General features: G+C 40.7%; 1 protein-coding gene across 2 annotated transcripts in view; it reads left to right on the forward strand.

Annotated features, from left to right (window-relative positions):
• Positions 1-2,638: 2,638 nt before the first annotated feature.
• LOC111162313 (integrin subunit alpha M) overlaps positions 2,639-22,822 on the forward strand; it is a 48,981-nt gene continuing 28,797 nt past the window's right edge. For both annotated transcript variants that reach the window (XM_022526652.1, XM_022526651.1), the window contains exons 1-10: positions 2,639-2,725; positions 4,070-4,178; positions 8,237-8,340; positions 8,651-8,721; positions 8,867-8,984; positions 15,891-16,021; positions 16,472-16,617; positions 17,621-17,774; positions 18,793-18,943; positions 19,584-19,657. In XM_022526652.1, coding sequence (XP_022382360.1) covers positions 2,698-2,725; positions 4,070-4,178; positions 8,237-8,340; positions 8,651-8,721; positions 8,867-8,984; positions 15,891-16,021; positions 16,472-16,617; positions 17,621-17,774; positions 18,793-18,943; positions 19,584-19,657 — 1,086 coding nt within the window. In that variant the 5' untranslated portion in view covers positions 2,639-2,697. The remainder of the gene's footprint in view (positions 2,726-4,069; positions 4,179-8,236; positions 8,341-8,650; positions 8,722-8,866; positions 8,985-15,890; positions 16,022-16,471; positions 16,618-17,620; positions 17,775-18,792; positions 18,944-19,583; positions 19,658-22,822) is intronic.

Genomic DNA, 22,822 nt, shown 5'->3' on the forward strand with positions numbered 1-22,822 from the left:
TATTCTTTGGGTGTTGAGTTTGATAAGTTCTTTATAGATTTTGGATACCAGCCCTTTATCTGATATGTCATTTCCCATTCTGTTGGTTGTCTTTTGGTTTTGTTGACTGTTTCCTTTGCTGTACAGAAGTTTTTTTTTTTTTTTTTTAAAATAAACACATAATGTATTTGCTTCAGGGGTACTGGTCTGTGAATCATCAGTATTACACAATTCACAACACTCACCATAGCACATACCATCCCAAATATCCATAACCCAGCCACCCTGTCCCTCCTCCCCAACCCCCAACAATGTCCAATTTGTTTCCTGAGATTAAGAGTCTCATGGTTTGTCTCCCTCCCTAGTCCCACCTTGTTTTGTTTTTTTTTCCCTCTCTATGCCCCATGACCCCTGCACCTTGCCTCTCAAATTCCTCATATCAGAGAGATCATATGATAATTGTCTTTCTCTGGTTCACTTATTTCAAAAGCTTTTTGTGTTGATGAAGTCCCAATAGTTCATTTTTGCCCTTGCTTCCTTTGCCTTTGGCAATGTTCCTAGGAAGAAGTTGTTGTGGCTGAGGTTGAAGAGTTTGCTGACTATGTTCTCCTCAAGGATTTTGATGGATTCCTGTCTCACATTGAGGTTTTTCATCCATTTGGAGTCTATTTTTGTGTGTGGTATAAGGAAACAGTCCAGTTTCATTCTTCTGCATGTAGCTGTCTAATTTTCCCAACACCATTTGTTGAAGAGACTATCTTTTCCATTGGATATTCTTCCTGCTTTTGTCAAATATTAATTGGCCATAGAGTTGAGGGTCCATTTCTGGGCTATCTATTCTGTTCCATTTATGTGTCTTTTTTTGTGCCATACTGTCTTGATGATTACAGCTTTGTAATAGAGCTTGAAGTCTGGAATTGTGATGCCCCCAGTTGTGGTTTTCTTTTTCAACATCCCTCTGGCTATTTTCTGGTTCCATATAAATTTTAGGATTATTTGTTTCATTTCTTTGAAAAAAGTTGGTGGTATTTTGATAGGGATTAGCAGTTGCTTTTGAATGTCCTAGTTCTTTTTTTTTTTTTAAGATTTTATTTATTTATTTGTCACAGAGAGAGACAGAGCACAAGTGGGGGGAGTGGCAGGCAAAGGGAGAAGGGGAAGCAGGCTCCCCGCTGAGCAAGGAGCCTGATGTGGGACTCTAACCCAGGACCTAGGGATCATGAACTGAGTTGAAGGCAGACACTTAACTGACTGAGCCACTCAGGCATCCCAAATGTCCTAGTTTTTGAAAAGCATGTGTTACTCTGGTTCCCAAAAGTGGAAAAGGAGAAAAATGGAGGAGAAAAAGGCACCAGCCCATTAAATCTCCTGGAAGTTGATTCTGCCAGAGATGGAAGTGCTTGCATAAATGGGTGGGGTCCAACATGGTTGCCTGGCTGTGTCTGAACTTCTGAGATCAGAAGGGGCAATCAGCAATCAGAATACTCCTGCAAGCTGCATGCAAGCTGCTCCTGGAACACAAGCACAGTTTCCTTCCACCTGTGGGTGATGGGGGATTCATAGCTGCTGTAGTGCTGGGAACTGAAATAGACTGAAATTTGCCACGAGTCTCTGAATAGACTCCAGAATTCCTATATAGTCACATAAGACACATTCTGCCAGTACAATTGCTGTCTAGGTAGGGAGAAGGATTCCTGATACTCCCTCCTCTGCTATCTTTCTGAAATTTTCATTCTGATTCAATTAATTTTTATTATGAATCTTTTCTATGAGCCAGCCACTGTCCTGTGCACTGGAAATAGAGTGATGAGCAAGATACATAAGAATCTCTGCTCTCAGGGAGCTTATATAGTCTAGTTGGGGGTTAGACAATAAAAAAACCCCAAATCAATATATAATTTCATGTAATGATAAGTGCCAAGAAAAAAACATTTGAGTATTTGTAGCAGACATTGTAGTTTCTCTCCTCACACGCCATCGGTATTTAACATTCTCTTGCAAACTGGCCAGATTTCTAGCTGTCATTGCCTGCAAGTGGTTGCCTGAGGGCTCTTTCTGCCTCTGGAGCCTCTTCTTCCTGAGCATAATGGCAGGCAGGTTGGGAGTACCAAAGAATTAAGGCTACTCCAGAGAGCACCCCTCAACTAATAGCTGATCATTTGTTACTGTCTAATAAAATCTTAGTTATGAGACCCTTCAGATTATATCGGTGGGCCATATGCTTGAGGAATGATTGCCAAAACGTATCTTGGGGGTTTTAGAGATAAAGGAAGTTTCCAAAGGAATTTTTATAGTTAAAGTAGACTTACGGGATCCTGGGGTGAGGGGGTCAGGCTAGCATTGCCTTTTGCCCTTAAGAAAGTATTAACATCGAGGCAGTTGAGTCCCTAGAGGAATGTTTCAAGGACTTGTCAATGGGCTGTACTTAATAAGGAAATTTAATAATTTTTTCTTCTGCCTTTGTTTCCCACATCACTTGGGACAATGAGCTTGATGGTTTGGGCCAGGAATCTGGTTAGGAAGGGAGCACAGGCTGTTTGCAGCCCCAGGAAAATGTTAAGCAGGTCTGGTGTGCTCCCTGAGCCTCCGCCCTCTTCCTTTGAATTGCTACCAGACTTCTGCCTCAAGCTTCTCCTTTTCTGTTCTTCCTGTGCTTGGTGGCTTTCTTGAAGTGGCTCAGTGGTATGTGCAGCCCCGCAGTTCCTGCTCCCTCCAGCTATGACTCACAGAGTCCTTCTGTTAACAGGTACACCAGGGACTTCAGGGGGAGGGGTACTCAGGGTAAGGAGGGGTTTTATGAGTCTGAGTGGAGAGAGGTGGCACAGAATATGTAGGAACTAGCCTGAGGGAATATAAAGAGGGTTTGGGGAAAGATAAGGGATTCAAAAAGAAGCCGAGAGTAGAACCAGATCAAGATACCCAGAGAAGCTTGGATGAATAATTAAATTCATGGACTATGCAATGGGGTTTGGCTGTCCCCTTCACTTTACAGATCAGGAAACTGAGGCCCCAGAGAGTTGGAATGATATGCCCAAGGGTGCACAATGCATATTGGATTCTGAGTGTTTTTTTCTTGGATTCCATCTTATCACCTTCACTTTGTCCAGAGTTCTGTTTTCCAAGAATCCAGGTGTAAATGTTGAGTGGCTGGCCAAAATTTTTCAGTTTTGTTTCCTTTTATGCCCGTGCTTTGTAGAGAATTTGTAGAGAATGAACCAAAGGGAAAAAAAGTGCTTGATAATTGCACAGGAAGGAAATTACCTAATTGAGAGTCTTTAGGAACTTGATTGTTGGGCAAATCAGTAGGTGGGAGCACAGGGTGGAGATAGAGACCGCCTGAATGCACCCCGTTCAACTATCAGGAATCAGCAACTGGGGCTTATGGGGATTCAGGGAGGCTTCCTCCTACCTGTTTTTAAGCCACTTGTGAGCCATAGGTCTCAGATGAGCATTTATTTATTTTTATTTAAGAATTTTCTCAAGTAGGCTCTACACCCAGCATTGAGCTCAATGTGGTGCTTGAATTCAGGACCCTGAGATCAAGACCCGAGCTGAGATCAAGAGTTGGTTGCTCATCCCTCTGAGTCACTCAGACACCCCTCAAATGAGCACTTATAATCTATTTATGATAGGGAATACTAACTTTGAATCCCAGAGATGTTATCTTCCCCAAAGAATTCCATTTGTCTCATTAGTACATTTTTGGAAAAGATTTTATTAAGCAATCTCTACACACAACATAGGGGTTGAACGCACAAACCTGAGATCAAGAGTCATAGGCTCTACTGATCGAGCCAGCCAGGCACCCCTAATCAGTACTCAATTATTATATTTTGTATTTCCTTATTGAAAAATGTGTGGAATGCATTTTCTCTCTTGTTTTATTGGGCCACAAAACCTAAAATATCTGGCCCTTTATAGAAAAAGTGTGCCAACCTCTGCCTCAGGCTAATAGAGCTGGACTTGGGAGACAGACATTTCTATGCTGGGTTTGGGTGAGTTTCAGCCGGTAGATGCATGGAGCAGGAGGGTAAGTTGCTTTCTTATCTTCTTATCCCTGCCTGATCCTCACCGCTTGTCCTTCCTCTAGCCTTGGTCTTACTATGTGATGGGTTCAACCTGGAGACTGAAAAAGCAGTGATCTTCCAAGAGAATGCAAGGAGTTTTGGGCACAGTGTGGTCCAGCTTGAGGGATCCCGGTAAGGACTGCAGGTGGAGGTCTGTCTTATACTTATTCTCTTTAAAACATATATGCCTGAAAAAAACCCCACAATTTCATTTATTTTTTTCTTGATTTATTTATTTTTGTATCAGAAATACAGTTACAGAGTTCTACATTTGAAAGATAGAATGTAATAGTAAAGTCTTCTCAGCACATACTCCTTTCCCCCATTCCCTACTCAGGAGGGTCCCTGGTAAATGGTTTCTTGTGGGTTCTTCCATAGAGATTCTATGCTGTGTATGCCTCCACATTTCCCTAACCCCCATACCACACACAATTTGTGGCATGTTATACTCAAACTGCAGCCTGCTGCCTATTTTTGTGAAAAAATTTTATTGACACAACCTTCATCCCAACTTGCCATTCATTGTTTATGGTTGCTTTGGATTTAAAATGAATCAAGAGTCTTCAAAAGAGAGTATATGGTCTGCAAAGCCGAGAATATTTGCCTATATGAAATAATATTTATGGAAATAATAGTACCTTTCCAGAAAAAGTTTCCTGGCCTCTGCTCTATACTGAACTCTGAATTTTTTTTCTTAATAGAGCTTGGTGATTTTACCCGATAAATGTATAAAGACCTTACTCATTCTTTTTTTTTTTTTTTTTTAAGATTTATTTGTTAGAGAGAAAGAGTGAACGCGTGCAAGCAAGCATGGGTGAGGGGCAAAGGGAGAGGAAGAGAGAATCTTAAAACAGACTCTATGTAGAGTGCGTGGGGCTTGATCTCATGATCCTGAGGTCATGGCCTAAGCTGAAACCAAGAGTCAGATTCTTAACCAACAGCGCCACCCAGGCACCCCATTTTTTTTTTAAAGATTTTATTTATTTATTTGTCAGAAAGAGAGAGAGAGAGCGAGCGAGCACAGGCAGACAGAGTGGCAGGCAGAGGGAGAAGGAGGCTCCCCACAGAACAAGGGGCCCGATGTGAGACTCGATCCCAGGATGCTGGGATCATGACCTGAGCCGAAGGCAGCTGCTTAAACAACTGAGCCACCCAGGCGTCCTGGCACCCCATTTTTTAGAAAGATTTATTTATCTTACTCTTTCTTTTTTATGCTTGCTTCATAATCTATTATTTTGATGTATTATAATTTACATTGATATTACACTTAAATCTCTCTTATTTATTTATTTATTTATTTATTTATTTTTATTTCTTTTCAGCATAACAGTATTCATTGTTTTTGCACCACATCCAGTGCTCCACGCAATCCGTGCCCTCTCTAGTCCCCCCCACCTGGTTCCCCCCACCCCCCCCCCCCCCCCCCCCTCAAAATCCTCAGATTGTTTTTCAGAGTCCATAGTCTCTCATGGTTCACTTCCTCTTCCAATTTCCCTCAACTCCCTTCTCCTCTCCATCTCCCCTTGTCTTAATAGACATTAGATTGTTTCCAGACTTCTGTGGTGTGAAAAGTGCTGTCATTTTGCACATGTGCAAGTATGTTTGGAAGTAAGTTCCCAGAACTAGGATTCCAGGATCAAAGGATACATATGCATGTGTAATGTTAATAGGTTTTTCCAGATTACTCTTTATGGAGGTGGCAACAATTTTCATTCACACCAGAAATTTATTGAAACACCTTCTTCCCCACCCATTTGCCAGTCCAGTGTGTTATCAAACTTAATTGATCTTTGCAAATTGAATAGGTGAGATATGGTATCTCAATTTAGTTTTAGATTGCACTTATGTTTAAATGAGAGATAGATTTCCTTTTCTGTGAACACCTTTTTCTTATTTGTTGCCCATTTTTCTGTTGTTTTTTCTTCCTTAATTGGTTTGTAGGAGCTCTAACTATTGAGGAAAGTAGTCTGTGGCATGAGTTGCTAATCTCCCTCTGCCCAGTTTGTTGTTTGTCCTTTGATTGCTTGTGGTAGTTTATCATGTACAGAAAATTTTTATTTAACTTCAGTTAGCCAACATAATTAGTTTCAGATGTAGAGTTTAGTAATTCATCAGTTGCATATAATACCCAATGCTCATCACATGATGTGCCCTCCTTAATGCCCATCACCCAGTTACCCCATCTCCCCACCCACTTCCCTTCTAGGAATCCTATTTGTTTCCTGAGATTAAGAGTCTCTTGTGGTTTGTCTCCATCTCTGATTTCTTCCCATTAAGTTTTCCCTCCCTTTTCTATGATCCTCTGCACTATTTATCATATTCCACATATGAGTGAAACCATATGATAGTTGTCTTTCTTTGATTGGCTTATTTTTCTCAGCATAATACCCTCCAGTTCCATCCACATCGATGTAAAAGGTAAGATTTCATCTTTTTTGATGGCTGACTGATAATCCATTGTATATTTATACTGCATCTTCTTTATTCATTCATCTGTTGATGGACATCTGGGCTTTTTCCATAGTTTAGCTATTGTGGACATTGCTGCTATAAATATTGGGGTGCAAGTTCCCTGTCAGATCACTATGTTTGTATCTTGGGGTAAATACTTAGTAGTGCAATTGCTGGGTCATAGGGTAGCTCTATTTTTAACCTCTATATGGTTTTCCAGAGTGGCCATACCAGGTTGCATTCCCACCAACAGTGTAAGAGGGTTCCCTTTTCTCCATATCCTCACCAACATTTGTTGTTTTCTGACTTGTTAGTTTCAGCCATTCTGACTGGTATGAAGTGGTATCTCTTTGTGATTTATATTTCCCTGATGCCCAGTGATGTAGAACACTTTTTTTTTTCCATGTGTCTGTTGCCATTTGCACATACAGAAAAAATTTAAAAGGTTTTAATTTAAATTCTAGGTGGTTAACATACAGTGGCATATTAGTTTCAGGTGTACAATACAGTGACTCAACACTTCCATACAATGCCTAGTGCTCATCACAAATGGCACTCCTTAATCCCCATCACTTATTTAATCCATCCCCAATCCTTCTCCCTTCTAGTCACCATCAGTTTGTTCTCTATAGTTGAGTCTGTTTCTTGGTTTGCCTCTCTCCTTTTCTTTTTTGTGTTCCTTAGCTTGTTTTCTTAAATTCCACATATAAGTGAAGTCTTACGGTATTTGTCTTTCTCTGATTGACTTATTTCACTTAGCATAATACTCTCTAACTCATCCATGTCATTGCAAATGGCAAGATTTCATTCTTTATTTTGGTTGAGTAATATTCCTTTGTATATATGTACCATAACTTCTTTTTTTTTAAGGTTTTATTTGTAAATAATCTCTACATCCACATGGGGCTCAAAATCACAACCCCAGTATCAAGAGTCACATGCTCCACTGACTTAGCCAGTAATGCACCCCAGTATACCACACCTTCTTTATCCATTCATCAATTTATAGACATATGGACTCTTTCATAATTTGGCTATTGTGGATAATGCTGGTAAAAACATTGAGATGCATGTATCCCTTTGAATTAGTGTTTTTATATTCTTTGGGTAAATATCCAATAATGTAATTGCTGGATCATAAGGTAGTACTGTTTTTAACTTTTTGTTTGTTTGTTTGTTTTTAATGTCTTGAGGAACCTCCATGCTGTTTTCTAGAGTGGCTGCCCCTGTTTGCATTCCTACCAACAGTGCAAGAGGGTTCCCCTTTCTCCATATCCTTTCAGCACCTGTTTCTTGTGTTTTTTTGATTTTAGCCATGCTGCAGGTATAAGGTGATACCTCATTATGGTTTTGGTTTGGATTTCCCTGATACCACATACAGAAATTTATTTAAAATGACTGTGGTCTGTATTCATTTTTTAAAAAATTTAATTCTGGTATAGTTAATGTACAGTGTTATATTAGTTTCAAATGTACAATATAGGATTCAACAACTTTTAAATGACTTCTTGGTTTTGTATCATTCTTAGAGAGGCCCTTCCCCTTCCACAACTTAAAATTTTCCAATTTTTTTCTTTGCGGAGTCTTCCTCCTATTTCTGGGGAATTGGGAAATACCTGTGAGGGTCATGGGTCCTCACTTTCCTCTGGGTGGCTGAACTTCTATGATCTCTTTCTCTCCTCAGACATCAGAGTTCGCTCTTGTCCCTGTGGTGATTTGTTCCTATCTCACCTCCCCAGGTTTGTTGTTGGAGCCCCCCAGGAGATAAAGGCTGCCAACCAAACAGGTGGTCTCTACCAGTGTGACTACAGCACGGGCAAGTGTGAGTCCATCCACCTGCAGGGTGAGTCACTGCCCCTCCCTGGGACCCAGGGCTAGGTTTCCACCTGTCCATACACCCGAACTTTCCAGGAATTCCTTTTGCTTTGGGAGTGTGTGATTGAGGGGCCCAGGTGTTCAGCTCCCCAGCCTCTGTGTGTATACAGACTTGACCTCAGACATCTTCAGGTACTCCCTTCATGTTCCTTTCCTAGGACTTGGGTTCCTTCTTTAACTGTCAGGTCTCCATGTCTCCCAGGTCAAAGTGACCTCTATTCACCTTCACAGAGCCCCTTTTACTCCCCAAAGCTGACCATGTATTTCTGTCTCCCCAGTCCCCCTGGAGGCGGTGAATATGTCTCTGGGCCTGTCTCTGGCATTTGCCACCAACCCTTTCCGATTGCTGGTGAGTTGTCCTGGGTCATGGGAGTGTCCTGAGGGAAGGAGTTGGGGGTCCATGGCTGCTGGAGCTGTGGTCTGTGGAGGGTGCAGGTACTGGGGTGAAAGGACAGGAAACAGGAACAACCCCTCCCACCTGCAACCTTTCCCAGGCCTGTGGCCCCACCGTGCACCAAACTTGTAAGGAGAACACCTATGTGAATGGCTTATGCTTCCTGTTTGGATCCAACCTATGGCAGCAGCCCCAGACTTTTCCATCAAAGCTCAGAGGTAAGTGACTTTTGGCAGAAACTGCAGATGGGCAGTGTGAGGGAAAGGGGAGGACTGTTTATAGCTTAAGTGGTGACTTAGAGGTCTAGATGCAGAAGCTGGAGGGACTGGGCTCCAGTAGAGAAGGTGGGGGGAGATGTGAGGGTCTTCAACTTTAAGAAAAGTCCAGAGAGAATCCATCAAAATCCTAGAGGAGTACAGAGGTAGTAACCTCTTCAGCATCAGCTATAGTAACTTCATTCAAGACATGTCTCCAAAGGCAAAGGAAACAAAATGAAAAAGAACTTTGGGACCTCATCAAGATAAAAAGTTTCTGCACAGCAAAGGAAACAGTCAACAAAACAAAGAGGTAACCCATGAAATGGGATAAGATACTCGCAAATGACACTACAGACAAAGGGCTGATATCCAATCTATAAAGAACTTCTCAATCTCAACACCCAAAAAATAAATAATCAAGTCAAAACATGGGCAGAAGAAATGAACAGACACTCTCCAATGGAAGACATACAAATGATTAATTGACACATGAAAAAATGTTCATCATCATTAGCCATTAGGGAAATTAAAATTGAAACCACACTGAGATACCACCTTATACCAGTTAGAATGGCAAAAATTAACAAGGCAGGAAACAAATGTTGGAGAGGATGTGGAGAAAGGGGAACCCTCTTATGCTGTTGGTGGGAATGCAAGTTGGTATAGGCATTTGGAAAACAGTATGGAGGTTCCTCAAAAAGTTGAAAATAAAGCTACTCTAATGACCCAGCAATTACACTACTGGGTATTTACCCCAAAGATACAGATGCAGTGAAGAGAAGGGCCATATGCACCACAATGTTCATAGCAGCCATGTTCACAATAGCCACTCTGTGGAAAGAGTGAATATGCCCTTCAACAGATGAATGGATAAAGAAGATGTGGTCCATATACACAATGGGATATTACTCAGCCATCAGAAAGGATGAATACCTAACTTTTGCATTAACATCGATGGAACTGGAGGAGATTATACTGAGTGAAGTAGGTCAAGCAGAGAAAGCCAATTATCATATGGTTTCACTTACTTGTGGAACATAAAGAATACCATGGAGGACTTTAAGAGAAGGAAGGGAAAAATGAAGGAGGGAAACTGGAGGGGGAGATGAACCATGAGAGACTGTGGACTCTGAGAAACAGGGTTTTAGAAGGGAGCGGGGTGGGGTGATAGGTATTAAGGAGGGCATATATTGAAAGGAGCACTGGGTATTAACAGGTAAACAATGAATCTTGGAACACTATATCAAAAAGTAATGATGCACTGTATGGTGACTAATATAACAATAAAAAATAATAATAGAAAAGTCCTGAGATGGCTACTCATCTTTGTGAGATGATTCTCCCCACCCAGCCCCTGCCATCATCCTTAGAGTAAGTGTCTAAGTCTCCTGATCATAGCCTTCGAGACTCTCCCAACATTATTATTTCATCCACTGTGCTCCAGGCACCCTGGCTGCCTTTTTCTCCAAGAATGACACCAAGTTGTCCCTGCCTCAGGGCCTTTACTATTCCTCCGGGCTGGAATGCTCTTCCCTCAGATCTTAGCTCACAACCCATTATTGTCATCTCTGCTCAAATGTCATTTCTCCAAAGAGGCCTTTCCTGAGTGGCTCTTATAATCATTTCCACCATTAATTCCTACCACGTTGTTATACTTTACCATCTTCATATCTGTATATACATATTTTGTTTCTTTTCTGTGTTTTATTCTAGAATGTAGGCTTCATGATAACAGGGATACTGCTTACCTTTGTTGATTGCTCTATGCTCTTATATCTATTGCTGCTTAACAAATTGCCCCTAAACTTAGCAGCTAAAAACAATAAACATGTATATTACTGTTCTTATGAATCAGGAATCTGGGCATGGTTTAGCTGGGTGCCTCTGCCTCAGGTTTTTCATGAAATTGAAGTTAATCTGTTAAATTGGAGCTGTGGTCTCATAAAGGCTTGACTGGAGGAAGAAGATCCATTTCCAAGCACATTTACAAGATTGTTGAACTGGGGACCTCAATTTTCGCTGGCTAGTGGCTGGAGGTTTCTCTCAGTTGCTTGTCACATGAGGTCCCCCATAAAGCAGCTTACAATTGCTCCCCCTAGAACAGTTGACTTCCCTCAGAGTGAGTAAACAAGGGAGTAGGAAAACAAGAGAGAAAACACCCAAGGAAGAAATTAGTCTTTCCATAATGTAATCTGAGAAGTAATAGTACATTACCTCTGGCATCTTATGTTCCTTTAAAGTGAGTAAAAAAATCCATCTCCCACTCAAGAGAAGGTGATTATGTAAGGGTGTTATTTCTAGGAGGTGAGAACCTTGTGCACCATCTTGGTGTCTGCCTACCACATCCTTGTTCCCCAAACATTTGTTGATTGATAGTGAGTGAGTGAGAGTGATCAAATCTTTTTTTCGAGCTGCTTTCTGCCACTTACTTCTTCAATTGCTTGGCCATCCTTTTGCTTGTTTTTCTAGTTGGGTCTGTTAACAAAGGCAGATATGTCTTTCTTTTGTAGTTTTTTCCCCCCTCAAGCTCTGCTCCTTTGTACTTTACTCTAAACAGATAACCTTCATTCCTTCTTCACAAAGAAAATCAAGGTTTCCAGGGATGAACTCCCTCTACTTACTCCTTCTTCTTGTTCAAATTTTTGCAATGGTACCACCCTTGGCAGTGTCTCACTGGTTTTAGAGGGAGACCTAACTGTCTACCTTTCCATGAATCACTCTTCTATCTGGGCTTTTGAGGCTTTATCATATCACCAACTTGAAGCCCACATCGTCAATCATCATCTCTCCAGGAGCTTAAATTTCCCCCCCTCCTTTGAATGTAAACATGCTCATGCTTACCTAGATCTTAAAAAAATCAACCACCAGAATTGATAGCATTGAAAATAAAGTTTCCTCTCCCTGGTCTTCTCCACATCTTCTGCTATTTCTCCTTTCCTTCACCACCAAACTTCTTGTAAGAGTTCTCTCATCTTATTTCCATTTCCCCCATATCACCATTCTTCACCCTCTGAAATTTGGCTTCTGTCCAACCATCATATCTATCTTCCTCTTACAGATGGCATTTGTGATTCCCTAAATGCCAAATCTCTATCCTGTCCTCATGTTTACTGACTCTGATGTGACCTATAGATCATCTCTTCCTTCCCTAAACACCTTGGCTCCAGATTTCTCCCTTCTCCTCTCCTCCCTTCTTTTCCTATCCCACTTCCCCTTACCACTTCTGCCTCTCTTGCACTCCCCCTCCCCTCCTTCCTCTTGCTTCTTCCCCTGCCAAGGCTTCTGCTAAACTTCATCTCCAGGCCATCTTCCTCTGTCGCCTTTGCATATGTAGGTAGGGGTACCAGGTTACAGCTTCTGTTCTTGTCCATGTGTTCTTCCTGCCCAATTGCATTCAGTTCTGTGGCTTCAGCTCTTACCCTCACATTGCTCTCTTCAGTCCTCACTCTTGGGATTCCATACTTTTCTTTTTAAAACACATTTTCAGCTCTTTAAAAATTATTCAGAATTCAAACAGCACTCAAGCACATAACACTTCTCTCTCTTGGTTCCCCCAGCCAACGTTTTCTTCCTGGCATTCAATCTCTGTTACCAGTTTCTTGTGTCTTCTGGTAATACTCTATATTCACAAACATATACATATCTTTAATCTTCATTTTGTGCCACAAATAGTAGCATGTTGTACACACTTGATTCTTTTCATTTAACATATCTTTGAGATTTTCAAAATTTTTTCTGGTTAATTTTCTTTGTATATGTTCCATACAGATATTAGAATCTGCTTATCTATTTTTGAAAAGCCAATACTTTTTGGGGTGATTTTATTTTTTCAAAGATAATAAAGTTAAATTGGCCTTTTTTCTTTTAGTATACACTTCCCTGAATTTTAAGGTATGTATAGATTTTCATTAGAAGACAACATGAACATGGGCTGCCTGGGGGGCTCAGTCAGTAGAGCATGTGACTCTTGAGCTCCAGGTTGTGAATTCCAGCCCCATGCTGGTTGTAAAGATTACTTAAAGATAAAATATTTTTTCCAAAAAAAGATTTTATTTATTTATTTGTGAGAGAGAGAGAGAGAGAGAGAAAGTGCACAAGCAGGGGGAGCAGCAGGCAAAGAGAGAAGCAGGCTTCCTGCTGAGAAAGGAGCCCAATGCAGGACTCCATCCCAGGCCCCTGGGATCATGACCCAAGCCAAGGACAGATGCTTAACTGACTGAGCCACCCAGGCAACCCTAAAAATAAAATCTTAAAAAAAAAACCCAACATGGACAGAATACAAGAGTTCTGTTACTCTCCTAAAAACATCCTTCATGCTCTCTCTCTTTTAAAAAGTATTTTATTTATTTATTTGACACAGAGAGAACGAGTCTGAGCAGGGTGAGAAGCAGACTCCCCGCTGAGAAGAGAGCCCAACATGGCGCTCTATCCCAGGACTCTGGGATCATGACCAGAGTTGAAAGCAGAAACTTAACCTACTGGACCACCCAGGGGCCCCTCAGTGCTATCTCTTTATAGTTAGTTGTCTTCTCCCTCTCCATCCTAGCCCTTGGCGCTCACTGGTCTGTTCTCCATCACTATTTAGTTTGTCTTAAGTAAGCTACATAAATGGAATTATAACCTTTTGAGATTGGCATCTTTCACTAGCATAATATGCAAGTATTTGCATCCATGTTGCATCCATTGTTCATCCATGTTGTTGTGTGTATCAGTAGTTCTTTCCCTTTTTATTGCCAAATAGTATTCCATTGCATAGATTTACCATAGTCCCAGAACACAGACTGTTCACACATTGAAAGATGTTTGGGTTGTTTCCAGTGTTTGGCAATCATGAATAGAGTGGCTAGAAACTTTTCATTGCTACAGTAATCTTTCTAAATACAAAAAAGATCACCTCACCTCCTTTTCTAAGAAAACTTCTGTGGCTTTCCACTGCCTAAGGGACAAAGTCTAACTATTTTGGGGGGATGGAAAGGCCCTTCCCAACTTTCCTCTGCTTAATGACATAGGCTTATCTCCATTCTCTTCATATAGATTGATTTTAGTAGAGCCATTTCAATCCCTCAATTCTGCAGAATTATTTTAAGTTCATTTCCTTTGTATCAGTCAGGGTTTTGACTGGAATAGATGGTACACTACAGTTAGAATAATTTGAGAAGGTTTTATTTACAAAGGGACTAATTTTTAAGGTTTGTTAGAGTCTTAGAGAACTACAGTGGATGATCCAGGAACCCAGGGCAGGCAGCAGCAGAGCTGTTACCACTCCTAGGCTGATTGGACAAGGAGAGGGAGATGTAACCAGAATTCAGAAGGAGAGAGTTGTGTGGAGTGTGCCTCCTTGAAGGAGCAGTGATTTTCCACTGAGGGCCACAGCTGGCCCAAAGCAACCTTCCAGGAAGGGAGTAAGGGGAGAATACTCTGATCTCACTCTTCCCTCCCTCCAGTCTTCTATTGAGGCTCCTAATTGGGCAAATCCAAGTAGAAATCAGAGGCAAAGGAATCCAGAATGCATGTGGTTTATGTGGGCTGACTTCCTGGGGTGCAGAGCAGATTGGGGGAGGGTAGAAAGTGGATTTGGGCCTCGGAACAGAAAGGAGGAAGATATCCAGCATATTGTTGTATGTGCTGTTCCTTTTTTTTCCTGTAATTTATTTCACCCTTTGTATTTCTGGCAAATTATTTCTCCTTCTCAGAGTTAGCTCTGATACTACTACTTTTCCTGACTTCCTTGGGCAGAATTTACCAAATTTTCCCACACTTCATCCATATTCCAAATTGTATTAAACAATATTCAAGTTTATTAAACAGATCTTAAAAAGTATTATAAAATGGTTAACTTTCATCAGCATCAAGGTTTATTTTGCTCCCAAATTTTGCATATAATTGAACTTTTTAATATGCTAACACCTGCAGAATTGATTCTACTGTAGACTCTAAGGCTTCAGTTTCTTCCTGCAAATTTTTCTTTGCTTCTCCTAACATTTCCTGTGTTTATTCTTGTGAATGGCTAATGAAAACATCACAAAATTGATAAGGAATCATTAAGCAGTAGTCATCTATCTGCAAGTATGATGTCCTTACAAGCATCTTTAAATTTTGTAGTTTTCTTTTTTACTTCTATTTCTTCCTTCAGCTATGTGAATCTACTTGTATTCATGAAAATTTGTTTATCTTTTGTTGATCTTCAAAAGTAACATTGGCACTGTGGAAAGAACCAAGATGCCCTTCAACGGACAAATGGATAAGGAAGATGTGGTCCATATACACTATGGAGTATTATGCCTCCATCAGAAAGGATGAATACCCAACTTTTGTATCAATATGGATGGGACTGGAAGAGATTATGCTGAGTGAAATAAGACAAGCAGACAGAGTCAATTATCATATGGTTTCACTTATTTGTGGAGCATAACAAATAACATGGAGGACATGGGGAGATGGAGAGGAGAAGGGAGTTGAGGGAAATTGGAAGGGGAGGTGAACCATGAAAGACTATGGACTCTGAAAAACAATCTGAGGGTTTTGAAGGGGCGGGGGGTGGGAGGTTGGGGGAGCCAGGTGGTGGGTATTATGGAGGGCACATATTGCATGGAGCACTGGGTGTGGTGCATAAACAATGAATTCTGTTACGCTGAAAAGAAATTTAAAAAAAAAGTAACATTGGCATCTTCTGGCAGATGTCTTCTTCATGGTGGCTGTGATCTTGAGATTGTGTCCATGTTTTTATTAAGCTTGGAACATGGGTTGGATATTGTTTACCTTTTATTTTAACTTCTTAGCAGAGAGCTGACATGCAAAAAAATGAATGCATTTAGTTAGTGCATGTACTAGTACTTAATTAGTTCATCCTTTCTTTTGTTCCCCAAGAGTGCCCTCGGCAAGACAGTGATATTGCCTTCTTGATTGATGGCTCTGGTAGCATCATCCCGAATGACTTTCAGCGGATGAAGGCCTTTGTCTCAACTGTGATGGATCTATTCAAGAAGTCCAAAACCTTGGTGAGGGCATATGGGTAGGTTAGGAAATAGCTCATAAAAGGTTGGCAAATACATGGCATCCAGGTCTCCATTTTCCCCTTTTACTTCCATTGCAGACATTGTTAAATTGCAAATTGATCATGGTTTTTTTTTCATGATTCTTTTTCCTTCTCTGTCTGGATGCAGCCTCAGCTTCTTCCAGCCCTCTGTATAGCATACGACTCTGACTCATTGATAAGGGTTGATATGGGAGATAAAACTCACATATCATCTCTGGGTGAGTTCTAGTACTTAGAAGTGGGAGCTGATGGCAGATCTCTGTCCTGGTGAGGGAGAAGGATTGGGGACAGTATAGAATTTGGAGGGATTTGGAGACTGGAATGTTTCAAGATCTATGTAGAGCTTCCTGGGAGATGAGTAAGTGTGAGGAGAGTCATCTTCTCCAATGTAATGGCAGATGCCTGTTCCCAGTTTTCTTTGATGCAGTTCTCTGAAGACTTCCAGCTTCATTTCACCTTCAATCAGTTCAAGAAAAACCCTAACCCAGAATTTCTGGTGAAGCCAATAAGACAGCTGTATGGGAGGACACACACTGCCACAGGAATCCGCAAAGTAGTGTAAGATCTTTGCTTGGGAACAACATGGAGGACATTAGGGGAAGGAAGGGAAAAGTGAAATGGGGGAAATCAGAGGGGGAGACAAACCATGAGAGCCTGGGGACTCTGAGAAACAAACTGACAGTTTTAGAGGTGAGAGGGATGGGGATATGGGTGAGCCTTGTGGTGGGTGTTAAGGAGGTTATGTATTACATGGAGCACTGGGTGTTGTACATAAACAATAAATCTTGGAACACTACATCAAAAACTAATGATGTATTTTATGGTGACTAACATAATGCACACAAAAAGATCTTTGCTTAGGGTGGAAGGAGGAGATTTTTTTTTTTTTTTGCTGGGATTTGAAGAATGAAGGGGCTTATTCAGACAGGGATGGGGTAAAGGACATGAGTAAAGGTGGAGGAGAGACTCTGCATGGTACATTCATGAAATACAAGTTGTGAGTAAAGGTAGGACTGAAGGAGAGATGTGAGGGTAAGGCTAGAAAGAGGCTACAGAGATCATTTGAGGCCAGGTCACTTAAGGCAACTGAAAAGTGAGTGGCGATCTACTGAATGTGTTAAGCAGTGAGGAGATGTCACCATATCTTGTTTTGGAAGTTCACTCTGATATGATGTGATGTGTGTGTGTGTAGAGGTGAGGGTGGGGGTTGGGACAGAAGTTCAGGAAGATGAGCTAGAGAGTTGTTGAATCAAACCAGGAAAGGTTTGTGAAAGCCCAATTAAGCTTAAAAATTTCTTTTAATTTAAGGGTGTAATACTCAGTTAAAAATCAGTTTATGCAAAAGTATATAAAGGCAGTGATGCTTTCCTTTCCTTCCACTCTTTTCCCTTCTCTTGCTGCCTTTCCAGGTCTTGGGGCAACCACATCTCAATGTTCATTCCAGGGGAGCCTAAACTTCTCTTAGCTGCATCTGTGCCTGTGACTGCTGACATTCCCTCCCTAGCATAACGAGTATCTCTGTCTATTCACATTTGACTTTTCTTTCCTCTTCCCTGGACAGAAGAGAACTGTTTCACAGTAGCAGAGGAGCCCGGGAGAATGTCTTTAAGATCCTAGTTGTCATCACAGATGGAGAAAAGTTTGATGATCCCTTGGATTACAAGGATGTCATCCCTGAAGCAGACAGAGAGGGGATCATTCGCTATGTCATTGGGGTAGGAGATGTGGCTGTCTGGCCTGATGTTTCTGTGGAGGGTTTCTGTTTGGATATACCTTTCCTTCAGTTTGAAAATATCCCTAAAACCAAGGTGGGCCAAGGGTCACTGCTAGCCCATATGGGCCTATATCTCTTAAGTGTAACAAATTAGAATTCAGTCTTTGAAACAAATGATTCTGTAGTTCAGCTGGGGAGTTTTTCTGATTTTGACTGGCTCACTCTTATATCTGTATTCATTTGAAGGTTGGTTGGCAGCTTTGCTGATCTTGGCTGAGCTCTCTCCATTTCTGAGGGTTTCCAGTTATGTCTGTTTGCTGGACTAGAATGGCTGGAACAACTGGAGTAACTTGGTTCTTCTGCTCCCTGTGTTATCCTTCTGTGCGCTAGCCTGGACATGTCCTCATGGTGAAGGCAGGGGAACAAAAGAGCAAATGGAAATGTTGCAAACACTCTTTGAAGCCTCTGTCTGCATCATTTATGATAATATCCATTACCAATGGATATTAGCAAGATGCATGGCTGCACCCAGAGATGTAAGCAGGGTAGATTACTCTGCCATGAGTGAGAAGATACAGCAAAGTTCTGGGGGGAAAGACCTTGGATATAGGAACAGGTAAAGAGTTCAGATCATCATTGTAGTCAAACTACCACATTACTTTGTATGACAGAAAAAGGTATCATCTTTGGTGCATGGTTTGACAAGTAGGAAACCTCTTTATATAGAGGAAAAGACTCTTTACTCTGGGGAGAGGTCAGCCCCACACCAGGACGCATGGCACAACAAAGGAACCAAAGGCTCTTTTTCAGCTCCCAATAACTTCCTTGACAGAATACCCCATTATGCAGTGCATAATCTGTTTTACTCAACTTGGTGGCCCTGTCCTAGGGGCCTTATGGTGCATTGCCTCATTTGACATATTCTGTTTCAGAATCTTTTCTTTCAGAATTTTTTTTTTTTTGCTGGATGAGACAGCTAACTCCAGATGGTGTCTGATTGTCACTGTCCTTGGTAACAGGTGGGAGATGCTTTCAATATTCCAAAAAATCGTGAAGAGCTTAATATCATTGCATCCAAGCCTTCTCGTGATCATGTGTTCCGGGTGAATAACTTTGAAGCTCTGAAGACCATTCAAAACCAGCTTCAGGAAAAGATATTTGCAATTGAGGGTAAGCTAAGGTTCTGCATTCCTGCAGCAGCTCCAGAAGCAGTCCTTTACCCTCCAATATGCATTTCTCCTTTAGAAACTAGGACTTCCTAACACTTGGTATCTTGACTCTTAGGATTAATTCAATTCTCTCCACTTCCCCTAGTTCCCAGCAACTCTGGCCTCACTTGGTCCTTTCCTTTGAAATCAAAGGATCTGGACTTTATCTCTACTTTGCATTGGTTATAGGCTGGAAAATTGGAGGGTAGGGGAGCCAAACTTCACACACTATTTTTCCAAGAATTTGGGTATGTTGCCAGTATTTGTGTGTTTGCTTCATTGCTGAATCTCCAGTGTCTAGAATAGTGTCTGGTACACAGAGGGTGCTCAATAAATGTTAACTGATTAAGAGAATTTAAAAAACTGGGGGAGGGTTCATATACAATATGGATTTATGGTTTGTCTTAAAAAGTTGGAACATTAGACTGCATTCTCATGTGGCAAAAACCAGTTGGAGCCAAATAGCTACCATCTTTATAAACGGGGTATATACTTTCTAATTCAGCATAACTGCCATCTGAGCCTCCTTTTGTCTGGTCACCATAGCATTTGAGTTCCAGCTCTTCTGCTTTCTTTATTATAGAAATCTCTCCTCCTCACAGGTACTCAGACAGGGAGTGCCAGCTCCTTTGAGCATGAGATGTCTCAGGAAGGCTTCAGTGCTGCCATCACCTCTGTAAGTGGTCCTTCATTAAATTGGGATTGGGCAAGAGGTTTGGTTCTTTTATCTGCAATGAGTACTTGTTGGGAGGCATTTCTTTGATGGGGAGCAGTGGTCCCTTTTCTTTTCCTTTTTAATCCTGTTTTTTTTTTTGTTTTTGTTTTTTTTTTTTGGTTTGTTTTTGTTGTCATTGAGGATATAAGACACAGATATGGATATACGATAAGATTTTAGCTTCAAGGGGTGCCTGGGTGGCTTAGTTGGTTAAAGCCTCTGCCTTTGGCTCAGGTCATGATCCCAGGGTCCTGGGATCGAGCCCCACCTTGGGTTCTCTGCTCAGCAGGGAGCCTGCTTCCTCCTCTCTCTCCCTGCCTGCCTAGCTACTTGTAATCTCTGTCTATCAAATAAATAAATAAAATCTTTAAAAAAAAGATTTTAGCTTCAAGTGTACAACATAAGGATTTGATATATGTGTATATTGTGAAAACATCACTACAATAAGTCTAATTAATATGTATCACTACATATGTTACAAAATTTTTTTCTTTTGATGAAAACTTTAAGATTTATTTTCTTTTTTTCTTTATTTAAATTCAATTTAGTAAACATATATTGTATTATTAGTTTCAGGGGAGGAATTTAGTGATTCATCAGTTGCATCTAGCAATCCTCAGTTTGTTTCCTTAAGCTCAGCATCTCAACATCTCTTTGCTACCCTCTCTATTTTCATCTTATTTCATTTTTCCTTTGCTCCTTCCTTTCCCCTATGTTCATGTTTTATTTCTTAAATTACACATATGAGTGAAATCATATTGTATTTGTCTTTCTCTGACTTATTTCACTTAGCATAATACTCTCTATTTCCATCCATGTCATTCCAAATGGTAAGAGTTCATTCTTTTTGATGGCTGGGTAATATTCCATAGTACATCTTTATCCATTCATCTGTCACGAGACATCTGGCCTCTTTCCATATTTTGGCTACTGTGGACATTGGTGCTATAAACCTTGGGGTTCATGTGCCCGTTCAAATCATGATGTTTGTATACTTTGGGTAAATACCGAGTAGTGCGGTTGCTGGGTGTAGGGTAGCTCTATTTTTCACTTTTTGAGGAACCTTCCTACTGTTTTCTAGAGTGGCTGCACCAGTTTGCATTCTCACCAACAGTGTAAGAGAGTTTCTCTTTCTTCACATCCTTGCCAACATCTGTTGTTTCCTGAGTTGTTCAATTTAACCAGTCTGACTGGTGTGAAGTGGTGTCTCATTGTGGTTTTGATTTGTGTTTCCCTGATGCCCAGTGATGTAGAGCATTTGTTTAATGTTCTGTTAGCCATCTGGATGTCTTCTTTGGAAAAGTGTCTATTCATGTCTACTGCCCATTTCTTTTTTTTTTTTTTATATTTTATTTATTTATTTGACAGAGATCACAAATAGGCAGAGAGGCAGGCAGAGAGAGAGAGGAGGATGCAGGCTCCTCACGGAGCAGAGAGCCTGATGTGGGGCTTGATCCCAGGACCCTGGGATCATGACCTGAGCTGAAGGCAGAGGCTTTAACCCACTGAGCCACCCAGGTGCCCCATCTTCTGCCCATTTCTTGATTGGATTTTTGTTTTTTTGGGTGTTGAGTTTGATAAGTTTTTTTTTTTTTTGATAAGTTCTTTATAGATCTTGGATACTAGCCTTTTATTTGATAAGACATTTGCAAATATCTTCTTCCATTCCATGAGTTGCCTTTTAGTTTTGTTGATCATTTCCTTTGCTATGCAAAAGCTTTTCATTTGGATGAGATCCCAATAGTTCATCTTTGTTTTTGTTTCTCTTGCCATTGGCGATGTGTCTGACAGGAAGCTGCTGTGGTTGAGGTCAGAGGTTGCTGCCTGTGTTCTCCTCTAGAATTTTGATGGATTCCTGTTTCACATTTAGGTCTGTCATCTGTTTTGAGGTTATTTTTGTGTATGGTATAAGAAAGTGGTACAGTTTCATTCTTTGCATGTTGGCGTCCAGTTTTCCCAGTACCATTTGTTGAAAAGACTCTCTCCATTGGATATTCTTTCCTGCTTTGTCAAAGATTAGTTGAGCATAGAGGTGAAGGTCCATTTCTGGGTTCTCTATTCTGTTCCATTGATTTATCTGTCTGTTTTTGTGCCAGTACCATACTGTTCTTGATGATTATAGCCTTGTAATATGGCTTGAAGTCTGGATTATGATGCCTCCAGCTTTGGTTTTTCTTTTCTTTTCTTTTTTTTTGTCTTCTTTTTAAACATTCCTGTGGCTATTCAGGGTTTTTCTGGTTCCATACAAATTTTAGGATCATTTGTTCCAGCATTGTGGAAAATGCTGATGGTATCTTGATAGTGATTGCATTACATGTGTAGATTGCTCGAGGTAGCATAGACATTTTAACAATATTTGTTTTTCTGATCCAAGAGCATGGAATGTTTTTCCATTTCTTTGTGCTTTCCTCAATTTCTTTCATAAATATTTTTTAGTTTTCAGAGTACAGATCCTTTACCTTTTTGGTTAGGTTTATTCCTAGGTATCTTACAGTTCTTGGTGCAATTGTAAATGGGACTGATTCCTTGATTTCTCTTTCTTCTGCCTCATTGTTAGTGTATAGAAATGCAAATGACCGATGTGCATTGATTTTGTATCCTGCAACTTTGCTGAATTCCTCTATCAGTTTTAGCACTTTCTGGTGGAGTCTTTTGGGTTTTCTGCAGAGAGTATCGTATCATCTGCAAAGAGTTCTTCTTTGCAGATTTGGATACCTTTTATTTCTTTTTATTGTCTGATTGCTGGTGCTAGGTTTTCCAGTATTATTTTGAACACCAGTGGTGAGAATGGGCATCCCTGTCATGTTCCTGACCATAGGGGAAAAAGCTCTCAGTCTTTCCTTGTGGAGGATGATATTCACTGTGGACCTTTCACATATGGCTTTTATGATGTTGAAGTATGTTCCCTTTATCCCTAAACAGTGGAGAGTTTTAATCAAGAAAGGATGCTGTATTTTGTCAAATGTTTTTTCTGCACCAATCGAGAGGATCATATGGTTCTTGTCCTTTCTTTTATTAATGTGGTATATTTTGTTGATTGGTTTGTGGATGTTGAACCACTCTTCTAGCCCAGGATTAAATCCCACTTGGTCATAGTGAATAATCCTTTTAATGTACTGTTGGAAC

This window comes from Enhydra lutris, unplaced genomic scaffold (genome assembly GCF_002288905.1).
Source record: "Enhydra lutris kenyoni isolate GAN:26980312 unplaced genomic scaffold, ASM228890v2 scaffoldscaffold90, whole genome shotgun sequence".
Classification (NCBI taxonomy): Eukaryota; Metazoa; Chordata; class Mammalia; order Carnivora; family Mustelidae; genus Enhydra; species Enhydra lutris.